At 36.5% G+C, this 19,253-nt stretch overlaps 1 protein-coding gene across 1 annotated transcript in view; it reads right to left on the bottom strand.

Moving 5' to 3' along the window:
- LOC132154456 (microtubule cross-linking factor 1-like) overlaps positions 1 to 16,391 on the bottom strand; it is a 56,870-nt gene extending 40,479 nt beyond the window's left edge. Inside the window, exons 1-3 of the mRNA XM_059563020.1 lie at positions 15,452 to 16,391; positions 11,622 to 11,846; positions 11,339 to 11,497 (exon numbers count right to left, since the gene is read on the bottom strand). Coding sequence (XP_059419003.1) covers positions 11,339 to 11,497; positions 11,622 to 11,846; positions 15,452 to 16,177 — 1,110 coding nt within the window. The 5' untranslated portion in view covers positions 16,178 to 16,391. The remainder of the gene's footprint in view (positions 1 to 11,338; positions 11,498 to 11,621; positions 11,847 to 15,451) is intronic.
- Positions 16,392 to 19,253: the final 2,862 nt, after the last annotated feature.

Below are 19,253 nucleotides of genomic sequence, written 5' to 3'. Positions count from 1 at the left end.
TAACAGAATATGTTGATAAAAACACATAATATTTCAAATACTGTACATTATTGTGTAGTGTTTTTACTTTCTCCTAGATACACACACATCTCCCTGACATGACTGCTTCAACACTGTGTTACAGAAACCACGCCTTCTTTCTTTGCGTGAACATTTGGGTGGCATTACGCAAATATTTCCACATAGTGACATAGACATGTGGGGGCGTGTTTAAACTAGGTGTTTTAGGGGGGCGTGGCAGAGTCTTAACTTTGATAAAGAATATCTCGAGACTTTAGTCTTTGCAACTTTACAGATCTTCTTCATGCACCGAGAGCTTGTAACACTCCAAAGAGAAAGAAAAAAATTGAAATATGGCCCCTTTAATATATTTAGTGTGTAGCACAAAACCACTCTTTACTAACTGTCCTTGCGTTAATGAAAGCTAATGAATGCTCGCCTCTCGAATGGAGGGTCAGAATTTACTCACCTCACATTTCACGTAACCTTGGAATATGAAGATGACATAAGCTTGTACAAACACATTTTTAATAATGCTACAAGGGCTCTCTCAGGGCCGCTCGATGTCTCTCTCTGCTAAAGGCTTGATAAGGACGAGAAAAGCAAAAATAACATCTCTCAAGGGCTTTGTCACAAAGACTGATGGAGATGTTTGTTCAAGTGAACAATAGGAGGAAAATGTTTATGATGCTTATGGACTCCAGTACTTTTCAGGTAAAATTCAATAAACAGCAGGAAAGATGTACAACTAGAAGATGCAGTGCATATATTATCTATGTCTCAAAACACATTTACATTTATGCATTTCATCTACTACAAAAAAATTTACAAAATAAAAAATAAAATAAAATACAAGACTCTCTCTAAGATGGGTTTATGATATAATAAACTCATTAGGTTTTAGCATTGCTTTATACAGAAGCTACAGAGACAAAGAAGGCTAATTAGTCACTAATGAATTTAGAACATTTTTAAATTATTTCAAAATATCCTCATATGAAGAGGCAAAAAAGAACTAGGAGACACAGATATATTTTTATATTTAATATTTAAAAATTGCATTTTTATTTTTACATTTAATATTTTTAGGTAATTTTTAAATATAAATGTATATCGATATACAATATAAATAGGCTTTCATATTAGTCTATGCATGAAAAAGTCTCCAAAAGTCAACATTGTTGTGGTACATTTGCATATTGATTAATTGTAAATGCATAGAGCAATCCTTCAACATTGCAACCCCAATGTAATGGGTTCGATTCCCAGGCAATGCATGAACTTAAATAATACAGAGACGTTTCCTGCTTCATCAGTGAACATTAATGAATGCATGGGTCTTTAATGGACAATCACTCTATTTTCTAAATGCATGTTATAGATCTGATTGTGAACAATTCATCTGTGTGCATGTTACATCTATAAAAAAATATAACCTCCTAACCCCTAAGCAAAATATCCTCATATAACGCCATTGTCATGGGTTCAGTTCATGCATGAACTTAACAAATGTATGTGCATTATAATTTTGGATCGGCCAAATGCATGAATGTAAATGTCGATATTGATGACCTCAAAGCTACAAACATGCACTAAATGCTGCACATTAACCAACCAGCGAGGTCTGTACCCAAAACATTTCAGCTACAAGCACAAAAACAGCCCCAAAACAGTACAAAAGAGGTCTGGGATCAATCTTATAAACACTCAATCCATCAGACGAGCACTGGGCCAGTGAGGCATTGTTATAGAGTGTGTACTCACACCGAACTCCTACAAAACACTAATGAAACATTCACGCTCTGCTCATCTCGCTCGCTCTGACTGAACTCCATGAGTCAGAACAGCATGATGACAGAAAGCAGAGTCATACTGACATCTGAGGGAGACCAGCATATTTTTCTGAGATACAGCTGATGATAAAATTGTTCAGTTTGTGCAATGTGTTTTGCTGCGAGTGCTTACTTATGTCACATGTAGAGTCTAGTGTACTGGATGTGTTTGATGACATGGTTGATGTGTGGGAACAGATAAACTGGACTGAGAAGCCAGAGGGGTCTAAGATATGCCAAACCCTCTTATTTTACTGTCAGCACAATCTAAACTAAAGAGCAAAGTGATTTACTCTCTGAGAAAAACTCAAAGGCAATACAACGTAAATCACTTACAAGTGACATGACATCAATATGTGTATCAAAAATAATAAAGATCATCCAGTGTGTTTTGTTTCATAATATGTACATGGAAGCATGCATGCTAAAGGATGCATGGATAATATGATGTGTCTTGTGAATTTTGAGCGCTACATGCTAATGCTAACTTGCAAACAAAAAATATATGCTTTGTGATATCATGTTAGCATTAGCATCTCTACCGTTCTGACTCTCCTGAACTCAACCAGGGTTCAAAAAGTGATCAATAACAAATAAAATACAGCTTCTGTGTAACATGTGGGATTTGTTTGGAATACCTTAGGACTCCTACTAGATGTATTCTCATTTGCTGCATGCATAGAATGATGCTAGAATGTGCAGTTTACAACCAGAGCTTACTGTGTGAGTAATTTATGTCAAAATGCAATGCACGCGATGAACCCAAAATTTTTCTATTGTGACAAATGAGCTGGAAATGACATGAACTACAATCTTTATCTATATTTTGTTTCAATTTAACACTTTAGATATAGTGAAAAACAGATAATAAATATATATTATATACTTATATTATATTACTTCACAGTATGCAGTATACCAGTATTCCATTCCCAACACAGCCCATGAATTCTTAGTGACTGGTCTGATTTCATTAGCATTATGTATATGATGTAAGACTTGTCCGCTGTTGTCAGGAGACACGGAGAATCCTCTAAGCCATTAATCTCTGTCTGGGATTCTGTCTGGAAAAGTCAAGGGACCCTGTGTGTATCACCATCCCCACACGGGCCGCGCACACAGTCCCAGAGGACGTTCTGGACACATAAGCAAGCCATCTACATCACTACAGAGAGCGTCAAACACAATGGAAGCTCTTTTAAGCTCTCTCATTTGGCTAGAGTGATGCTGTGGTCTCCGGAGAGTTGGGAATGCGATTGTGTGTGTGTGTGTGTGTGTGTGTGTGTGAAAGAGAGAGAGAGAGAGAGAGAGAGAGGAGGGATTTGTATGTGTCCAGCTGGTTAATGAGAGGCTGTCTCTGCACTCAAAGACAATTCCTCTCGTCTCGCTGGGTCAGTGGGTTCCCTATTGTGAGTGGTTAATAGAGGGGCGGAGCCTGCAGTCAGAGGCGTCTGACATGGGCAGCTGGTGAGAGATTACCTCTGTGCTCAGCTAATGTCTTCACAAAGACCTGCTTCTGGAAATCTGGTTAGCTGTTTGAATGGAGGAGGACAGAAGCTTAAAAATACATGCATTTAATGCACTTATTTAATGAAGAATGCATTTCATGATTTTTTCAACTTTGTTGTTTATTGCAATGCAAACTATGTTATATGCAATATATATTATTATTATATCATTATAATATTTGTTATAATAAGATAGATAAATTGCCCACTATATATTATATAACTAATGTGCAATTTATTTTAATTTATAACATAAAACTGAAATTATATAACATAATACATAAAATGCACACACACAACTCAAATTTTTACCATGTATAAAAAGCTCTATTTATCTATAAGAATATTTAAAAAAAATATTGCATCAAAAAAAAAAAAAAAGTAAGTGTATGTTCGTATATATGTATTCTTATACAAGAACTGCTCAATATTTAAAAATATTTTTAAGAAATTACAATCCAAATTATTCAAATACATATTTAAATCATTAAGAAATTATTTACATACATATAAAAATATATATCAAATGATGTACATAAATAAATATTAACAACTATTATAGTTCATTAGCCTAAAATCAAACCTAATATAGAATTAAAAAATATATTTTAAAAAGAGCACTACATCAGATTTTAGCTGATATGATGTCACTAATATATCAGCTGTTTTTCAGTGGCTTTGAAAGTGGCTCATCCTGTCAGAACTATCCGTTAATGAATCAGCGTTTGCTCTCAGGCGCCTGATCCTTGCCACAAAAAGAAGATGAAGGGAAAACAACAACAGATCTTTTTCCCTTGAGACGTCCAGTTTAGCTTTGCATTGTCATTCTGAGGGCTGGTTAGAGGGCCGCCATCTGTCCTAACAGACGAGCAGGAGAAATGAACAGGATGGAGTCCACCTGCACCACTGAGGACTACTCAACCTGAACCACTTCTGCATCTTCACAAGGTCATTAAACACACTGGTGTTAAGGGAATGTGAGCTGTGTTAACCCGTAGTTTCCAGTTACTTACACGTGGTGATCTGAGCAAACTCCTGTGGTTTGTTTTGACATAGATGATATCTCTAATAATAACGCAGCTTGTTGAGAAGTTTGCTGTTCCAGAACAGATGATCACAGATGATGCATACAGACTGTGGAGCATCACTGTGAATCTAAAACCACCGCTAAAATGCCAAATAATTCTCACTGTGATGCTCTTTTTCCCAGACGAGCTGTACTGAGTCACAGTCTTTCTCTCAGTGCCAAATACTATGAAGTAGTTCTGTCCAAGGGAGGAAGAGCCAGGCCTGGAATAATGTTTTCCTCCATGCTGCTTTTCCCACAGAGTTTCAAACTGCTTCTCTCACAGATGTGGCCAAAAAGGTACATGCAAGAAAGGTTATGCTTCGGATGGCTTGCTTTCACAGAACACTGTATCCCATAATGTGCTTGACTTGACTTTCCATTGCCGCCAATACAAATTGAATATCATTTGTGATTTTTAACATGCCTAGATTTAAATTAATCATTTAATACTGTTAAGCCTGACATAGAAAATAATAACGGAAAAGTTAATTGAACTCTGTTTTGGGTACAGACCTCGCTGGTTGGTTAAAAATATTATGTGTTTTATGTTTTATATTTGATCCATCAGGCTTTTATGGCTCATCTAGTCTGATATAGTGAGAATATGAAGAGAAAAAATGGTCAGTTTTATTCAGAACAAAAATCTGCAATTTGGTGCAAATGTTGGACAAAAAATATGAAATTCTGATGTTTGTGATAGCGGTATAGCGGTTACATACATGAATTGCTAAATCTCACTCTATATCTCCATTAAGATTTGAAGATGATATTTAAAATCTTAGTTTTATGAAAAAAAATATATAGTGCAATGCAATATAATGATGAACTAGAGCTGACCTGATGATCATATTTGATAATTGATTTAAAAAAAAAAAAAATTGAGTAAAGCCAAGCTGCTTCAGTCAAGTCAGTGATCATCTTGAAATATTACTAACGATATAAAAGTTATTCTTACAATCACATATAAAAATCAGTCAAGATTTGACAGCAGAAAGACACATGAAGCATGAGCTGAAGGTGGAAGTTTGCACAGTTACTCTAAAAAAGCTTTTACTTAAAACAGTCTAAACTATCAACGTCAGGATGTCAGAAGGCATTTATCAGCAAAGTTTTGATCATGTTGGTCATTTAGAGGCCTTAGAAATTCATGCATCAATTATGATACAGCACGCTTTATAGGGTTTAAAAGATACATGTGCAAAAACAAGTGTTTTATATTGTTGCAAAGGGATATGCTTATGTCATTTGTGCAACAAAGAAAATATCTATTTATTTTTAACTTAAGAATTTTGATTTTATTAAAAAATGATTGCAACCCACGAAAAACAATGCATATAAATACTGGGCATGTGACAACAATGTAGCTGACTACTGGTTGGAGCATTTAGTTTTTTTTACTCTCTTCACACTGAGATCCAAAGCCATTTTGCCAAACTGGGACACTTGTTCATTAATGCTGAATGAAATTAATGTGCTTTCACAAGGATACATATGAGAATTTGACTTTAAAAATAACTCTGGACCTTCATTCTGATTGTGGACACACAATTTCTTTAGAGATCGTTGGCAAAGTATGATATTAACATGGTTTTTGGTTGTATTAATTATTTATGCTGCTATCTAGCTAAGCAAAAAAGTATTATTTATATGCTAGTATATTATTTGAGAAAACCAATCATAAGGGTAATTTTTATATATATATATATATATATATATATATATATACACACACCGTAATTCCTCAAATAAAAACCGGTAGTCAAATAAACGTTGGGTCTCTTATAATGGCCGGGGGCGTGGTCAACACAGACAAATAAAGGCCGGTCTTAAATAAAGGCCGGGGGAAAATTTGTGCAGCAGAGCCAGATAACGAATGTACAACCCGAATTCCGGAAAAGTTGGGACGTTTTTTAAATTTTAATAAAATTAAAAAACTAAAGGAATTTCAAATCACATGAGCCAATATTTTATTCACAATAGAACATAGATAACGTAGCAAATGTTTAAACTGAGAAATTTTACACTTTTATCCACTTAATTAGCTCATTTAAAATTTAATGCCTGCTACAGGTCTCAAAAAAGTTGGCACGGGGGCAACAAATGGCTAAAAAAGCAAGCAGTTTTGAAAAGATTCAGCTGGGAGAACATCTAGTGATTAATTAAGTTAATTGATATCAGGTCTGTAACATGATTAGCTATAAAAGCTTTGTCTTAGAGAAGCAGAGTCTCTCAGAAGTAAAGATGGGCAGAGGCTCTCCAATCTGTGAAAGACTGCGTAAAATTTTTTTGGAAAACTTTAAAAACAATGTTCCTCAACGTCAAATTGCAAAGGCTTTGCAAATCTCATCATCTACAGTGCATAACATCATCAAAAGATTCAGAGAAACTGGAGAAATCTCTGTGCGTAAGGGACAAGGCCGGGGAGCTTTATTGGATGCCCGTGGTCTTCGGGCTCTCAGACGACACTGCATCACTCATCGGCATGATTGTGTCAATGACATTACTAAATGGGCCCAGGAATACTTTCAGAAACCACTGTCGGTAAACACAATCCGCCGTGCCATCAGCAGATGCCAACTAAAGCTCTATCATGCAAAAAGGAAGCCATATGTGAACATGGTCCAGAAGCGCCGTCGTGTCCTGTGGGCCAAGGCTCATTTAAAATGGACTATTTCAAAGTGGAATAGTGTTTTATGTTCAGACGAGTCCAAATTTGACATTCTTGTTGGAAATCACGGACGCCGTGTCCTCCGGGCTAAAGAGGAGGGAGACCTTCCAGCATGTTATCAGCGTTCAGTTCAAAAGCCAGCATCTCTGATGGTATGGGGGTGCATAAGTGCATACGGTATGGGCAGCTTGCATGTTTTGGAAGGCTCTGTGAATGCTGAAAGGTATATAAAGGTTTTAGAGCAACATATGCTTCCCTCCAAACAACGTCTATTTCAGGGAAGGCCTTGTTTATTTCAGCAGGACAATGCAAAACCACATACTGCAGCTATAACAACAGCATGGCTTCATCGTAGAAGAGTCCGGGTGCTAATCTGGCCTGCCTGCAGTCCAGATCTTTCACCTATAGAGAACATTTGGCGCATCATTAAACGAAAAATACGTCAAAGACGACCACAAACTCTTCAGCAGCTGGAAATCTATATAAGGCAAGAATGGGACCAAATTCCAACAGCAAAACTCCAGCATCTCATAGCCTCAATGCCCAGACGTCTTCAAACTGTTTTGAAAAGAAAAGGAGATGCTACACCATGGTAAACATGCCCCGTCCCAACTATTTTGAGACCTGTAGCAGAAATCAAAATTGAAATGAGTTTTTTTTTGTGCATAAAATTGTAAACTTTCTCAGTTTAAACATTTGCTATGTTATCTATGTTCTATTGTGAATAAAATATTGGCTCATGTGATTTGAAAGTCTTTTAGTTTTCATTTTATTAAAATTTAAAAAATGTCCCAACTTTTCCGGAATTCGGGTTGTATCTGAACAACAGTCTGAGACCGAGTTCTGGACGTGTGGTGGCAGTACGGTGCATTACAAATGACAGACGCTCGCACATGAGACGACTGAACTGTTTACAAAAACCTCCATACGCTGATGTCATATCACAGCCTGACAGATATAATATGCCCATCTGAGAGTCTCTCTCCCTCTCTGAGCATCTCTCTCTCTCTCTGTCAGGAGGTTTCATAAGAGGCAGCTCAGTTGGATTAATTCTGGTGCAAGTGCCAATCCCACTGCAGGAACCAGAGCTGACAGCAAACAGCCTGGACACCAGCGATAGCACACACAAAACATTTCCATACAATAACAGCTAAAAGTGAATTTAAATATTTATCACAATACTTTTTTTTTCTATTTTGCTTAATGAAAAAGAAGTGTATTTCTATTTTCTCCAACATTCTTAATACACAAATGCAAAATAATAATGCACAACATTTTAATACATTTTATAATATATATTTTATATTTCAAAAATTTTTATATATATATTATATATATTAAATATATATAAATATATATAAATTTAGTATTTTAAATATATATTTTTTTAATCTTTGAGAAATTATGGAAATTATTCTCAGGAAACAAGGAAGCAGGAAACAGGAAGTGAAACATCCAAAAACATTGCTTTCTTTTTTTGACACTAACAAGAACAAGAAATGCAGGCAAACTTGCCACAAAATGTCATGCAAGAAACTGAAAACACAGTAGTTCAAGCCACTATTGATATCCACAGTATTTTTGCAAGACGGCACAAGAAATGTGCCTCAAACCCTGTAAAATGTAAATACTGTAAATCAAAAGCGCCAAGCAGGGCAGCATTGTATTGTCAAACACAGACAGGTGGAAACTGTGCTTTGACAATCTTGAAATCTAGAGTTGCACCCTCCTGAACTCTGATGACACTGAATGCTGTATTTTTAGTTCAGAATCGCTCCTTCACTGCCAGATCAGTATTTAGATACTTACGGAAACAGCATCCCGTCTGCCTAGCTTAACCTCATTCCAACAAAAACCATCCAAACCTGTGCCACACATGCAGGTAGAAAATAAAGATCTTGCTGATCAAGAACTGTTTTTCACAGAAGGGGTTCTTGAGTTGCTATACGGTTTCTTTTGATATTCAGAAAAACCAAAACAAATACTAAATATTGTCAAATAATTGGTTGTTCCAATTAATTATTTAGTTTCCCTTTTATTCATTCATTATATATTTGTAGAGATTTTATGTTTATCATTTGTAAAAATATTTGATAAATTAAACTAACTGATCGATTGATTGATTGATTGATTGATTGATTTACTGACTGACTGGTTTTAAGGTGTAAAGTCTTTGAAGTCGACATGAAACAAAATAAAAAAAAAACATTACTTACATTATGCAGCATTTTGAAATTTAACTACATATACAATGAGAAACTATTTAAACAAATATGTTTTTTCATAAACACCGATAAACTGTTCACATTAAGAACAGGGATATGTATTTAAAAGCAAACCGGGTTAGTTCTGATTTCATGTTTGCTTTAATATTTCATCTACTTTAATGTTTAAAAACTGTTAACGTTGAAACAAGGTTGGCATCCGGTTTAAACTTAAGGCATAACATCAGCTGGAACAGTATGTCACGTTAACTAAACATGGCAGTGTGCAAGAAACGGCATGATTCTCCATTTCAGTCACATATGTTGTGTGTGGGGCGAATAAGGGAAGGGAAAATGATGAATGGAGAAAAAGTGAAGCTAGACCTTTTCTGGGGCAAGCCTCCAGAGAGACACGCTATAGCTTACAAAGCGCTTACACTCATTTCAACACTTTGTCTCCTTCACACTCATTATATATATCCATGTGAATGTGTTTACCTTTCCAAAATACATGATAAATATTAATGCAAAAATAAAACAAAAATGTATTTACACCATAAAGGCTGACAGCATCCTGAAAAATAAGTTCACCCAAAAACAAACAATGGCACTCTAAGTCATGTCAAAAAAGCAGCGTGAATTTTCTACTCCACAGACAAGAAATAAAGCCATGCAGGCTTCAAATGACATGAAGATGAATAAACAATGACAGAATTTTTATTTTCCAACGAACTGTTCCTTTAAGAAGATTTGTTATTCCCCCCAGGGCATGAATCAAAGGGGATTCTGGGATACCAGTGCAATGATTCACTGTTGTGATCCTCTGCTGTTTGAACTACAATAACAAGGGTATAGCGTACGCAACATACATATTTCTAAAGCAGCTCTAAAATCTGACTTAATCCGAAAAAGGCAATGCAACATAGGAGAAACAGACAAACAGCCAAAACAGATGCTCACCAATTCTGCATTTATTTGTTTCAGATTACCCTGACCAACTCCAGAAAAAACTACTCAGCATCCAATAACAGAAGCAGAGCAACCACTACGGCCTCTCATGCATTAATGCACAGGACAGCAGACTTCAAAGTTAATGTATTCATCCATACTTCAAAGCAGTTCACAGTACACTAACAGTGGGAGGAAGTCTAACCCTCGGGCCGTCCGAGTTTAAGTGCCTTATTCAACAAAGGTGATCCAGCAAGATTTACATCACAGCATTTCTACAGTCTGAATCATTTCAACTGCCTTCAAGTAATATTCTGGGTTATTTACAATTCAAGCACAATAATGCTGTGGAAAACAAGCAGCATTGCAATGAAAACACATTGCAGAACAGTAAACTGTTTTATATATATATATATATAAAACACTTTGCTGTAAGGTAAAGTTAATTCCAACATTTACTAATACATCATTAAAATCAAAAGTTATCTTAAGGTATTTAATGGACCTAATATGTATACTAACAATGAAGAGTTGTATTTTTATAAAAAAGTGATAAAAATATTCAAAAATACAAATGTGTATGATATTTGGGCCATTTTCTCTGTCATCTCAATAGCAAAAAGACTGACATGATTTCACCCCATTGCTCAGTGTTGATGTTTGTTTACTATTAATTTTAAGGATCGCATTAATTTATGAATGATTTATGCATTATATACGAAAAAATCTTAGAGCGCCATTAACAAAAACACAAGCTTCACCTTTTTATTTAAAAAAACTGTAGCTGCTTCAAGATTTCATTGTAAGTGCATTAATATAAACGGAATTCCTGCTTTTTTTCTTAACAAACTAAAGAAATAATTTTCATAATCGGCTAAAAGGTTGTCCACAGAAATTAAACAGTAAGTAAACAATCCAGAATTTTCCTCTTAAGAACTGTTAACCGCAATAAAAATTAAACCGCACAGATTTTTAAAAAGACACAAAATCGACACACTACTTCATGAACATGCTTTTAAAGATCTCGACTTGAAAAAACCTTCCTCAATTCAATAAAAGTATGCACTATGCAAAAGTGTCTCAATATCTAATAGTGAAGCGTGTTGTACCTCTTTGGCTCTCTCGAGCTCGTTCTGCATGGCCTGTTTGGAGATCTCCAACTCGATGAGCTTTTGCCTGAGCTGTTCGTTTTCATCCTCCGCCCGTGTGCGCTTGTCTTCCACCGTCTCCAATTCATTGTGCAGACGCACAGATACATCTTTGGCCACCTATGGAAAGAAGGACATGTTGTGTTAATTTGTTTTCATCTCTCATTAGTAAAAGAATTTAACCAATGTGATCTTAGGTATCAAAACACATATGTAACCCCACACACTGCCTATAAAAACACACCTTGAGGTCCTGCTCCAGACCGCACAGAAGCTCTCCGTCGATGTGTCCAGTCTGAGCTACACGCAGACTCTTCTGTTCAGCCTTGCGCAGGCGGTACTGAAAGATCCGGCAGTTCTTGTTGGAGCGGTCCAGTTCCCTGCGCAGCTCCTGGAGCTGGTACACCTCCTCCTCCAGGTAACTGTCCCTGATCTCCTCCATCTCTGCCCGCAACTCATCCACTTCATCCTAACGCAAACCAAATCAGGATTAGAATCAGAATGAACATCAGAATGAAAATCTAGTTTAAAAAAAGGAAAGAGGAAGAGTAACCGAATCAAGAATAGAAGCAGAACTGGAACTGGAACCAGAACTAAATTGAAATTTGAAGTTCAAACCAGAATTAAAAAGGAGAGTCAGAATCAAAACGAAAATCTGAATAAACAGAATCCATGAGAATCATCACTAGAATGTGAATCAATATCAGACACAAAATGACAATTAGGATTAGAATCAGAATCAAATACCAGAATCAGAATGAACATCAGAATCAGAATCTGAATTAAAAAAAAGAAAGAAGAATAGAATCATAATCAAGATTTGAAACAGAATTGGAACCAGAATTAGAATGAAAATTTGAATTATAATCAAATTCCGATTAGAGTTCAAATCAGAATTAAAATGAGGAGACTCAGAATCAAAAGGAAAATAAGAATGAATGGAATCCATGAGAATCATCACTAGAATGAGAATCAATATCAGAGACAGAATGACAATTAATATAAGAGAATTGGAATGAAAATTAGAATCAGAAAGAACATCAGAATGAGTATCGAGGATTAGAAACCGAAAGAGAATCAGAAGTAGATTCAGAACTAAATTCAGGGAATAAAGGATAAAACTCTGAATCATACTCATTCAGGAGGCTAATTCAAACGGATTTGATTATGAACTTGCACTGAAATTACTTTATTTAGGAGTAAACCTGAATGAACAGCAAAATGAGAATCAGGATTAGAAGCAGAAAGAGAATCAGAAGCGGATTTGGAACCAGAACTACAATGAAAATCAAAAAGAACATTAAAATGAGAATTGGGATTAGAAATAGAAAAAGAACCAAGTATTGGAACCAGAACTAGAATGAAAACCAAAATCAGAAGGAATTTCAGAACTAGAATCGGGATTAGAAACAGAATGAGAATCAGAATTGGTCAAGAACAATGAAAATCAGATATAGAATTAGGGTTGGAACAAAGGGAAAGTAATACATAAGAACTATAATGAAAATCATAATTTGAATCAGTTCTTATAATAAGATAGTAATAAGAATCAGGATTAGAATTTCGGTTATAAATCTCTGAATCAATGCTTTTGCTCTCAAAGTCCTGTAGTTACATGAAAAATGAAAATGAAAATCAGAATCAAAATTAAGATGAACATTAAACTAAAAGCCAGAATGAGAAACATTAGATGAAAATGAAATGAAATGAAAACCAGAATTAGGACTGAATTAGAATTCGAATACGAATCCCAATTCAGGATTATAAATTGATCTAATTTTGCAGTCTATATGAACTAAAATCATGGTCTGAAATGGTAAGAACAACCTTCCTACTACAATAAAGAAAATGACACGTCAAAAATGAACAAATAAGAGTGCAGGTAAAGAAACTGTAGTCATCTGTAAACCCCCCGTCATTTGTGACGCCTCATTTCCCAGTAAATACTGCACAATGCCTTTCAGTGTAAATAAGGTCGAGCAAGAACGACAGAAGGGCAAGGAAAGGCAGACAAACAAAGACCGACAGTTACAAACAGTCAAAACACAATGACCTTCACTGTATGATGTTGGAGACAAGTCCTGTGACAGAAGCTGTATGGATGTTCCTGTCAAACATGAGTTATGGTGGACTAAACGATTAATGTCATACTAGGGCTGAAACGATTCCTCGAGTACTCGATTAACTCAAATACAAAAAATGATCGAGGCAAATTCCTCTTCTTCTTTCGCAATGATTTTTTTAATGTGACAACGCGTTTACGTCACCCACAAAGCGGAAAGAGACACAAGCGCTGCGCCCGAGTCAGCAGTGTTTTGATTTGAGGGCGCAGGCAAACGTAAAGAGAACGTCGTGGCGTGTGTACATTGCAAGATAGAGCTGGCATACCACAACTAGGGCCCTATGATTTCCGCGATGCAGAAAACGCGGAGGGAAACGCGGAATCCAGTCATAAAAATGGATTTTACAGTTTAACGCGGAATGGCACGGAATTTGCCAAATTTTGAATGAATTAATCAAAAATAGGTCATTGCACTTACATCAAATCACGATATGGACTAATATCGGTAAATATTAAGCCGGATTTAAACAAACTATTTAAATATGAATCCTGCATGTTCTGCGTGTCTCTGTTAATGAATGGAGCAGAAGCGCAAGTTCCTTTATCACACACACTGAATTTATTAAAAGATAAATTAAATGAATGTTTTATGTGTTTAATGTTTAATGTGCATCTCAGAAAAGGCTTTATTTAAAACCCCAACTGAATGACACTTAAATGCACTTAATTCATCTGTCAATTTTATTATCATTGTTCACAGTACAAGTACAGACAGAGAAACAATGGGTAATAATTAAATGTTTATTTTTGATTTTATGCATTGCATTCTATGCATTTAAAAAAAAAAATTTTTCTAAAAAAGGAAACTTAGTTGTTAATTTTAAGAGACTCAGGAGTCTTATTTTGTCTTGCATAATTAATATTGCACTTTAATTAAGCAAAAACACATTTTATCCGATTACTTGATTAATCGATGGAATTTTTGGTAGAATACTCGATTACTAAAATATTCGATAGCTACAGCCCTATGTCATACTACTATAACATGGATAATATTTGATTAAATATTGATGCATACAGGCAGTATAGTATTACTTGCAGAGAGACAGACAGAGAGAGACAGAAATAAGAGTGATAAGCACACAGATGCTGTGCACATCTGCTTTAGGGAGGCTCCAAACACACGGTCCGGCTCTGGGTCAGGAGGGACGCTTGTTTGCGAACGGCTCCCTGCGAGGGACGCAGCCATTACATGCACAGCTACTAAAGCGGATTAACACCATGTCTTCAGAGATAAACTTGTGAAAATCCTGTTTGTGACAGCAGCCGATCCCTGTGCATGTGACAAAAAAGATAAATCATTTATGAAATTATGCTAATTAGGCCTGCCTTCATCTACCCAGCACACTGAGGGTGAAGCCTGTGATGTGTTTCCTGCGAGAGGTTGAGGGTCTTTCTGATGCACGCTGGTTTCATCTGATTGATGTGACCTAAAATCATTTCAAGTGCAGATTTATGGATCTAGATCTTACTCTCCTAACAGTACCATGTTTTTATAATAGTATATATATATATATATATATTTTTTTTTTTTTTTTTTTTAATCTATTTGTTAACTATAATGGCACTGTCATTTTGAATCTTGTTCTAAAGAGATGTTGTATCATGTCTATTTGGTATTCCAAAATTTTTTTTACCGTGACCTAATGTTAGGCCATGTTACTTCTATGTATTTATTTACTCTGGAAAATATGTCTGTCAAAGGACTAGGAAGATGCTTTAACAGACAAATGATGCTGCAGTACTGTTAGTCTAAGAGATGTAAACGAAATGGATGAATATAATACAGTACAGTAGGCCTATAAATCAAAGTTCCCCACTGTACCATACTACCACAGTTCTTTTTAAGAGTTTAAAGTATCACCAAAAAAAAAAAAAAAATACTTAAATGCAGCTTCATGCTGATAATACTGAATATAGTAGGATAAATAAATATCGGTGTGTCTGCTCACCTTGAGGTAGTCATTTTCCGATCGAAGGTCTTCGATTTCCCTCAGCAGTTCCTCTTGGGCCATTTCCTTGCCCTCCGGTTTGAATTGTGCATCTTTCTCGGCTTTGCATTTGTCCGCGTGCGCACCGTGCACAAGTGCAGCCTGAGATCCTCCGCGCACCCGAGCCCCGGCCGCCTGCTCGCTTGAACCGGAGCCGCTTCCAGACTCCACATCGCTACTGGCGGCCGGAACGAGCCTCTGCTCGTCGGACAGCTGCTCGGAGGGACAGTCGGACAGATCCGAGCTGCTGTCCGTCTGACAGACGCCGCGTCCGGTGGGGACGCGTATCGGGGCCAGCCCTCCCTTGTTCTTGGCGATCTGCGGAGCAACGGTATCAACCGCTTTGCAGGCCGGTTTCGGCTCGGATGCTGCATGCTGAGTGACTTTAACAGCTTTTTTTGTTGCTGAGGGCTTGGTGTTGGTTTTTGCAGGTACTGATGCAGTTTTGTCCTTCGCGCTCGGGACGGTGCGTCTCGGAACGCGGCTGTGAGGCGTCACCGGCGCGGCGGACGCGGGCTGCTTGTTGAATTTGGGGGATTTCGGCACGATCGGTTTGGTCGTTCGCGAGTGGATATCTTTCAGGACGGGTCTGGCAGGGGAAGGCGCGCGGTTTAACCTCTTCTTCTCCACCTGAGGATGAGGATGATGGCTCTGCGGTTTGGCGTCGGAGCCATTGGAGCTCTCCATTATACAACCTGACAGACGGATCCAGCCGCGCGCTTCTGTCTCATCACTTCAGATGGACGCGCGCCCGTAATTCACTTGCCCTCAGCCATCGCCGCGATGCTCCTCACGGAATACGGTGGATGATGTGGTCAAGTGCTGGTGGTGTCCGTGCTTCTGTGGGTTTAAAATCAATCCGTCCGTCCATCCCTCCCCCCACCCTCCCCAGGATTACAGTATTCCCATCTCTCCCTGCTGTCCTCTCCACCTCCTGGCCGCTTCTCCCCCCAACTGATGGAAAAAATCTGCAGCTGCTGCGGTCTGACGCTCCCCGTCCGTGTCTCGAGGAGCGCATGCGCCTGTTTTTCACACACAAATACTGAACATACCCCTCCTCGTGCACCGGTACAGGTCAGGCAGTGCACGCGTGCGTACGCGTGGAGACGCAACGAGAAGCGCGTGCGCGCACACACACAACTACAAGAGACACGGAGAGAAACAATGTTTTATCATTATATGTGTTATGAAAAAAAATAAAAAAAAATAACTAAATGCAATAAGTGAATACGGGTGAGTCTTAAAACAATATTACAGAACAACACCATTTTACTGATGGTGTTATCAGATAAACTATGTACATAAAAAATTTAATGTTTATAGTGTAAAATTTCTAAAACGGAAATAAATTAATAAAACTATACAGACAAAAACTACTAAAAACGACAAAAACACAGGACAAAATAGTAAAAATAAAATTAAACTGAAAACGGAAACTATTGCGGTAAAACTGCAATATTAATAAAAATACAGTATCTCAAACATACTAAAATGAAACTGCTACCAACAGAAATCAGTTGAAAGTAAAGCTCTAAATTAGCATACTAGTTGGAAATAAAGTAAACTAAATCGAAAACTGAAATAAATAAAATAACCATAATTAAAATAAAAACTAAAATATTAATAAAAACTGTATTAAATTAACACTAAATAAATTAACAATACTAAATTAACCTAGGCTAGATAGCAGTAGTTATACAATTAGTTTTTTTTTATCCAACAGCGCCATCATACTGTGAAAAAGAGGAAGTACATTTCTGAACATAAAAATGAAAATCATAAAACTGTACACACATTCAAATATTTTGCAATATAAGAATAAATAGAATACAATTCTGCAAAAGTAAGTTTAGGCTTAGGTAAAGTGAAAGAAAAGCATCAGAATGGTTACACACATTTGTGTAATAAATATATATCTTTATTTGCACTTCATTAGTTAAAGAATACCACAAGTTATAAATACCACAAAACTGCTTAAACATGCCAAACTGTTTCAAATAACTAATACCAACATATTATTCGTACAAAATACTCTTTTGTTTTGCAGTGTAATGAGGATCCGTTTCATTTTTTTTGTTTTTGTAATGGAGTACTGTGATTGGCCAAGAAACTAAAACTAATCCAAGGCTATTCTGTACAAAATTAAGGTTTATAAAGACAACATTTGCCACTAGAATTAAGAAACTCTACTGAGTTCAAAGAGCATGTTGGGTTTAACTTTTTCAAGACCACTGATGTGTCACTGACAGTCTTTCTGAAGAGCATGAAAGTCAGACTTACTAAGCTTCAAACAAAGCAAAATTAAATATGAATTAAAAACAAGAAAAACTAAAGGTTTGAGTGCGCGCCTTCAGACACACACACAAAAAAATTTAAAAATACCAGGGGGTTTGATGGAAATGATAATAATAACAATAAAAGGGAAAAAATGGTTATAGCTTAGTAAAATCTGACTCCAGGTTCAGAAGAAATTCAAATACCATCCAAAATAAATTAAACATATGCCAATCCCGCAGAGAAAGAAAATAAAAAGCACTTGGTGAAAAGGATCAGATGACCATTAGAGTATCTCATAAGGTTACAATTTGGCACCAGTCTGCAACCATCAACTTTTTGAGGTTAGTAGACTTTTCCTAACACTGTTAACACATGGGGTTTATGTTGGTTATCAACTTTCAAAGGACACACAGTTCAAAGAAGTTAAATCAGAGTTAAATGGAGAAAAATAATACGAACCAAAAAAAGGTTGTTTTTCACCTCAACAACAGTCAAAAATTAGTCCCCCAGAAACAGACACAAGTTTGGTTATTTAACACTATACTGGTTCCTGATGAGAATATTAATGCATTATAAACCACTTAAACCCACTGCCACTACACACATAAATCATCTTTCTGTTATTTGACATGGTGAATCGCATTAAACCTGCCAAAAAATATATAGGTCATATTGAACCCATTGATTTATTTGAAATATTTGGGGTCAAATATGACCGAGACACGGTTTTATTAAATCCACCCAATAAGATTTTTACCAATTTTTTTTGTAGATGACGTTCCAGACACACAGTAACACTGTCAGTCCTCTACATTCAAGGACAGTTTCTATGAAAAATGCATCATATTTCCATAAACTCACAAAAAACTGCATATCTGGTTCAGCTGAAATAGCCGTTCCCATCAAACACCGGTTATATTTTGTTATATAACACCGCTATATCATTACTACTGTCCTTCAGCTAACGCAGGCAAATGATTCAATTCAACTGAAATCCAGTGGAGTCAGCAGTTTGTCCAGGATCACAGAAGCATAGTGATGTTAACTGAAGAGTGTTTTTACACAAGTGTTAAACGAGTATCAAAACCAATGTCCCGTTTTACTCCCAAACAGCTCTCCACGGAGAAATAGCCCTTTCGGTGAGAGCATTTCAGTTCTGCAATCCAGATCTAGAGAATAAAACAATGAACTTAATTATTGACCTTCCTTTATTCTACTCGAGTTAAATGAGACCGAAAAAAGACCAGGAAGCATCAAATCTCTGCTGCTAAATGAAAAGATTAATCTTCTGTACACAGGTCCTTCTCTAACATTCAGCATTTCAGCTGTTAGCTCCGAATGGATTGTAGTGCAAAACACAACGGATAATACGAAATCCACCTCAAACACAGTAACACTGATAGAACGTAAGGCATAAGGACAACCCAACCACAAACCAACTCGTAAACACGCAGCCAATAGAAATGAATTATGCTTCTCATGAAAA

Source organism: Carassius carassius, chromosome 12 (assembly GCF_963082965.1).
Source record: "Carassius carassius chromosome 12, fCarCar2.1, whole genome shotgun sequence".
Lineage (NCBI taxonomy): Eukaryota > Metazoa > Chordata > Actinopteri > Cypriniformes > Cyprinidae > Carassius > Carassius carassius.
The sequence above is the reverse complement of the archived record's forward strand: the minus strand, read 5'-3'. Positions and strand labels throughout refer to the sequence as shown.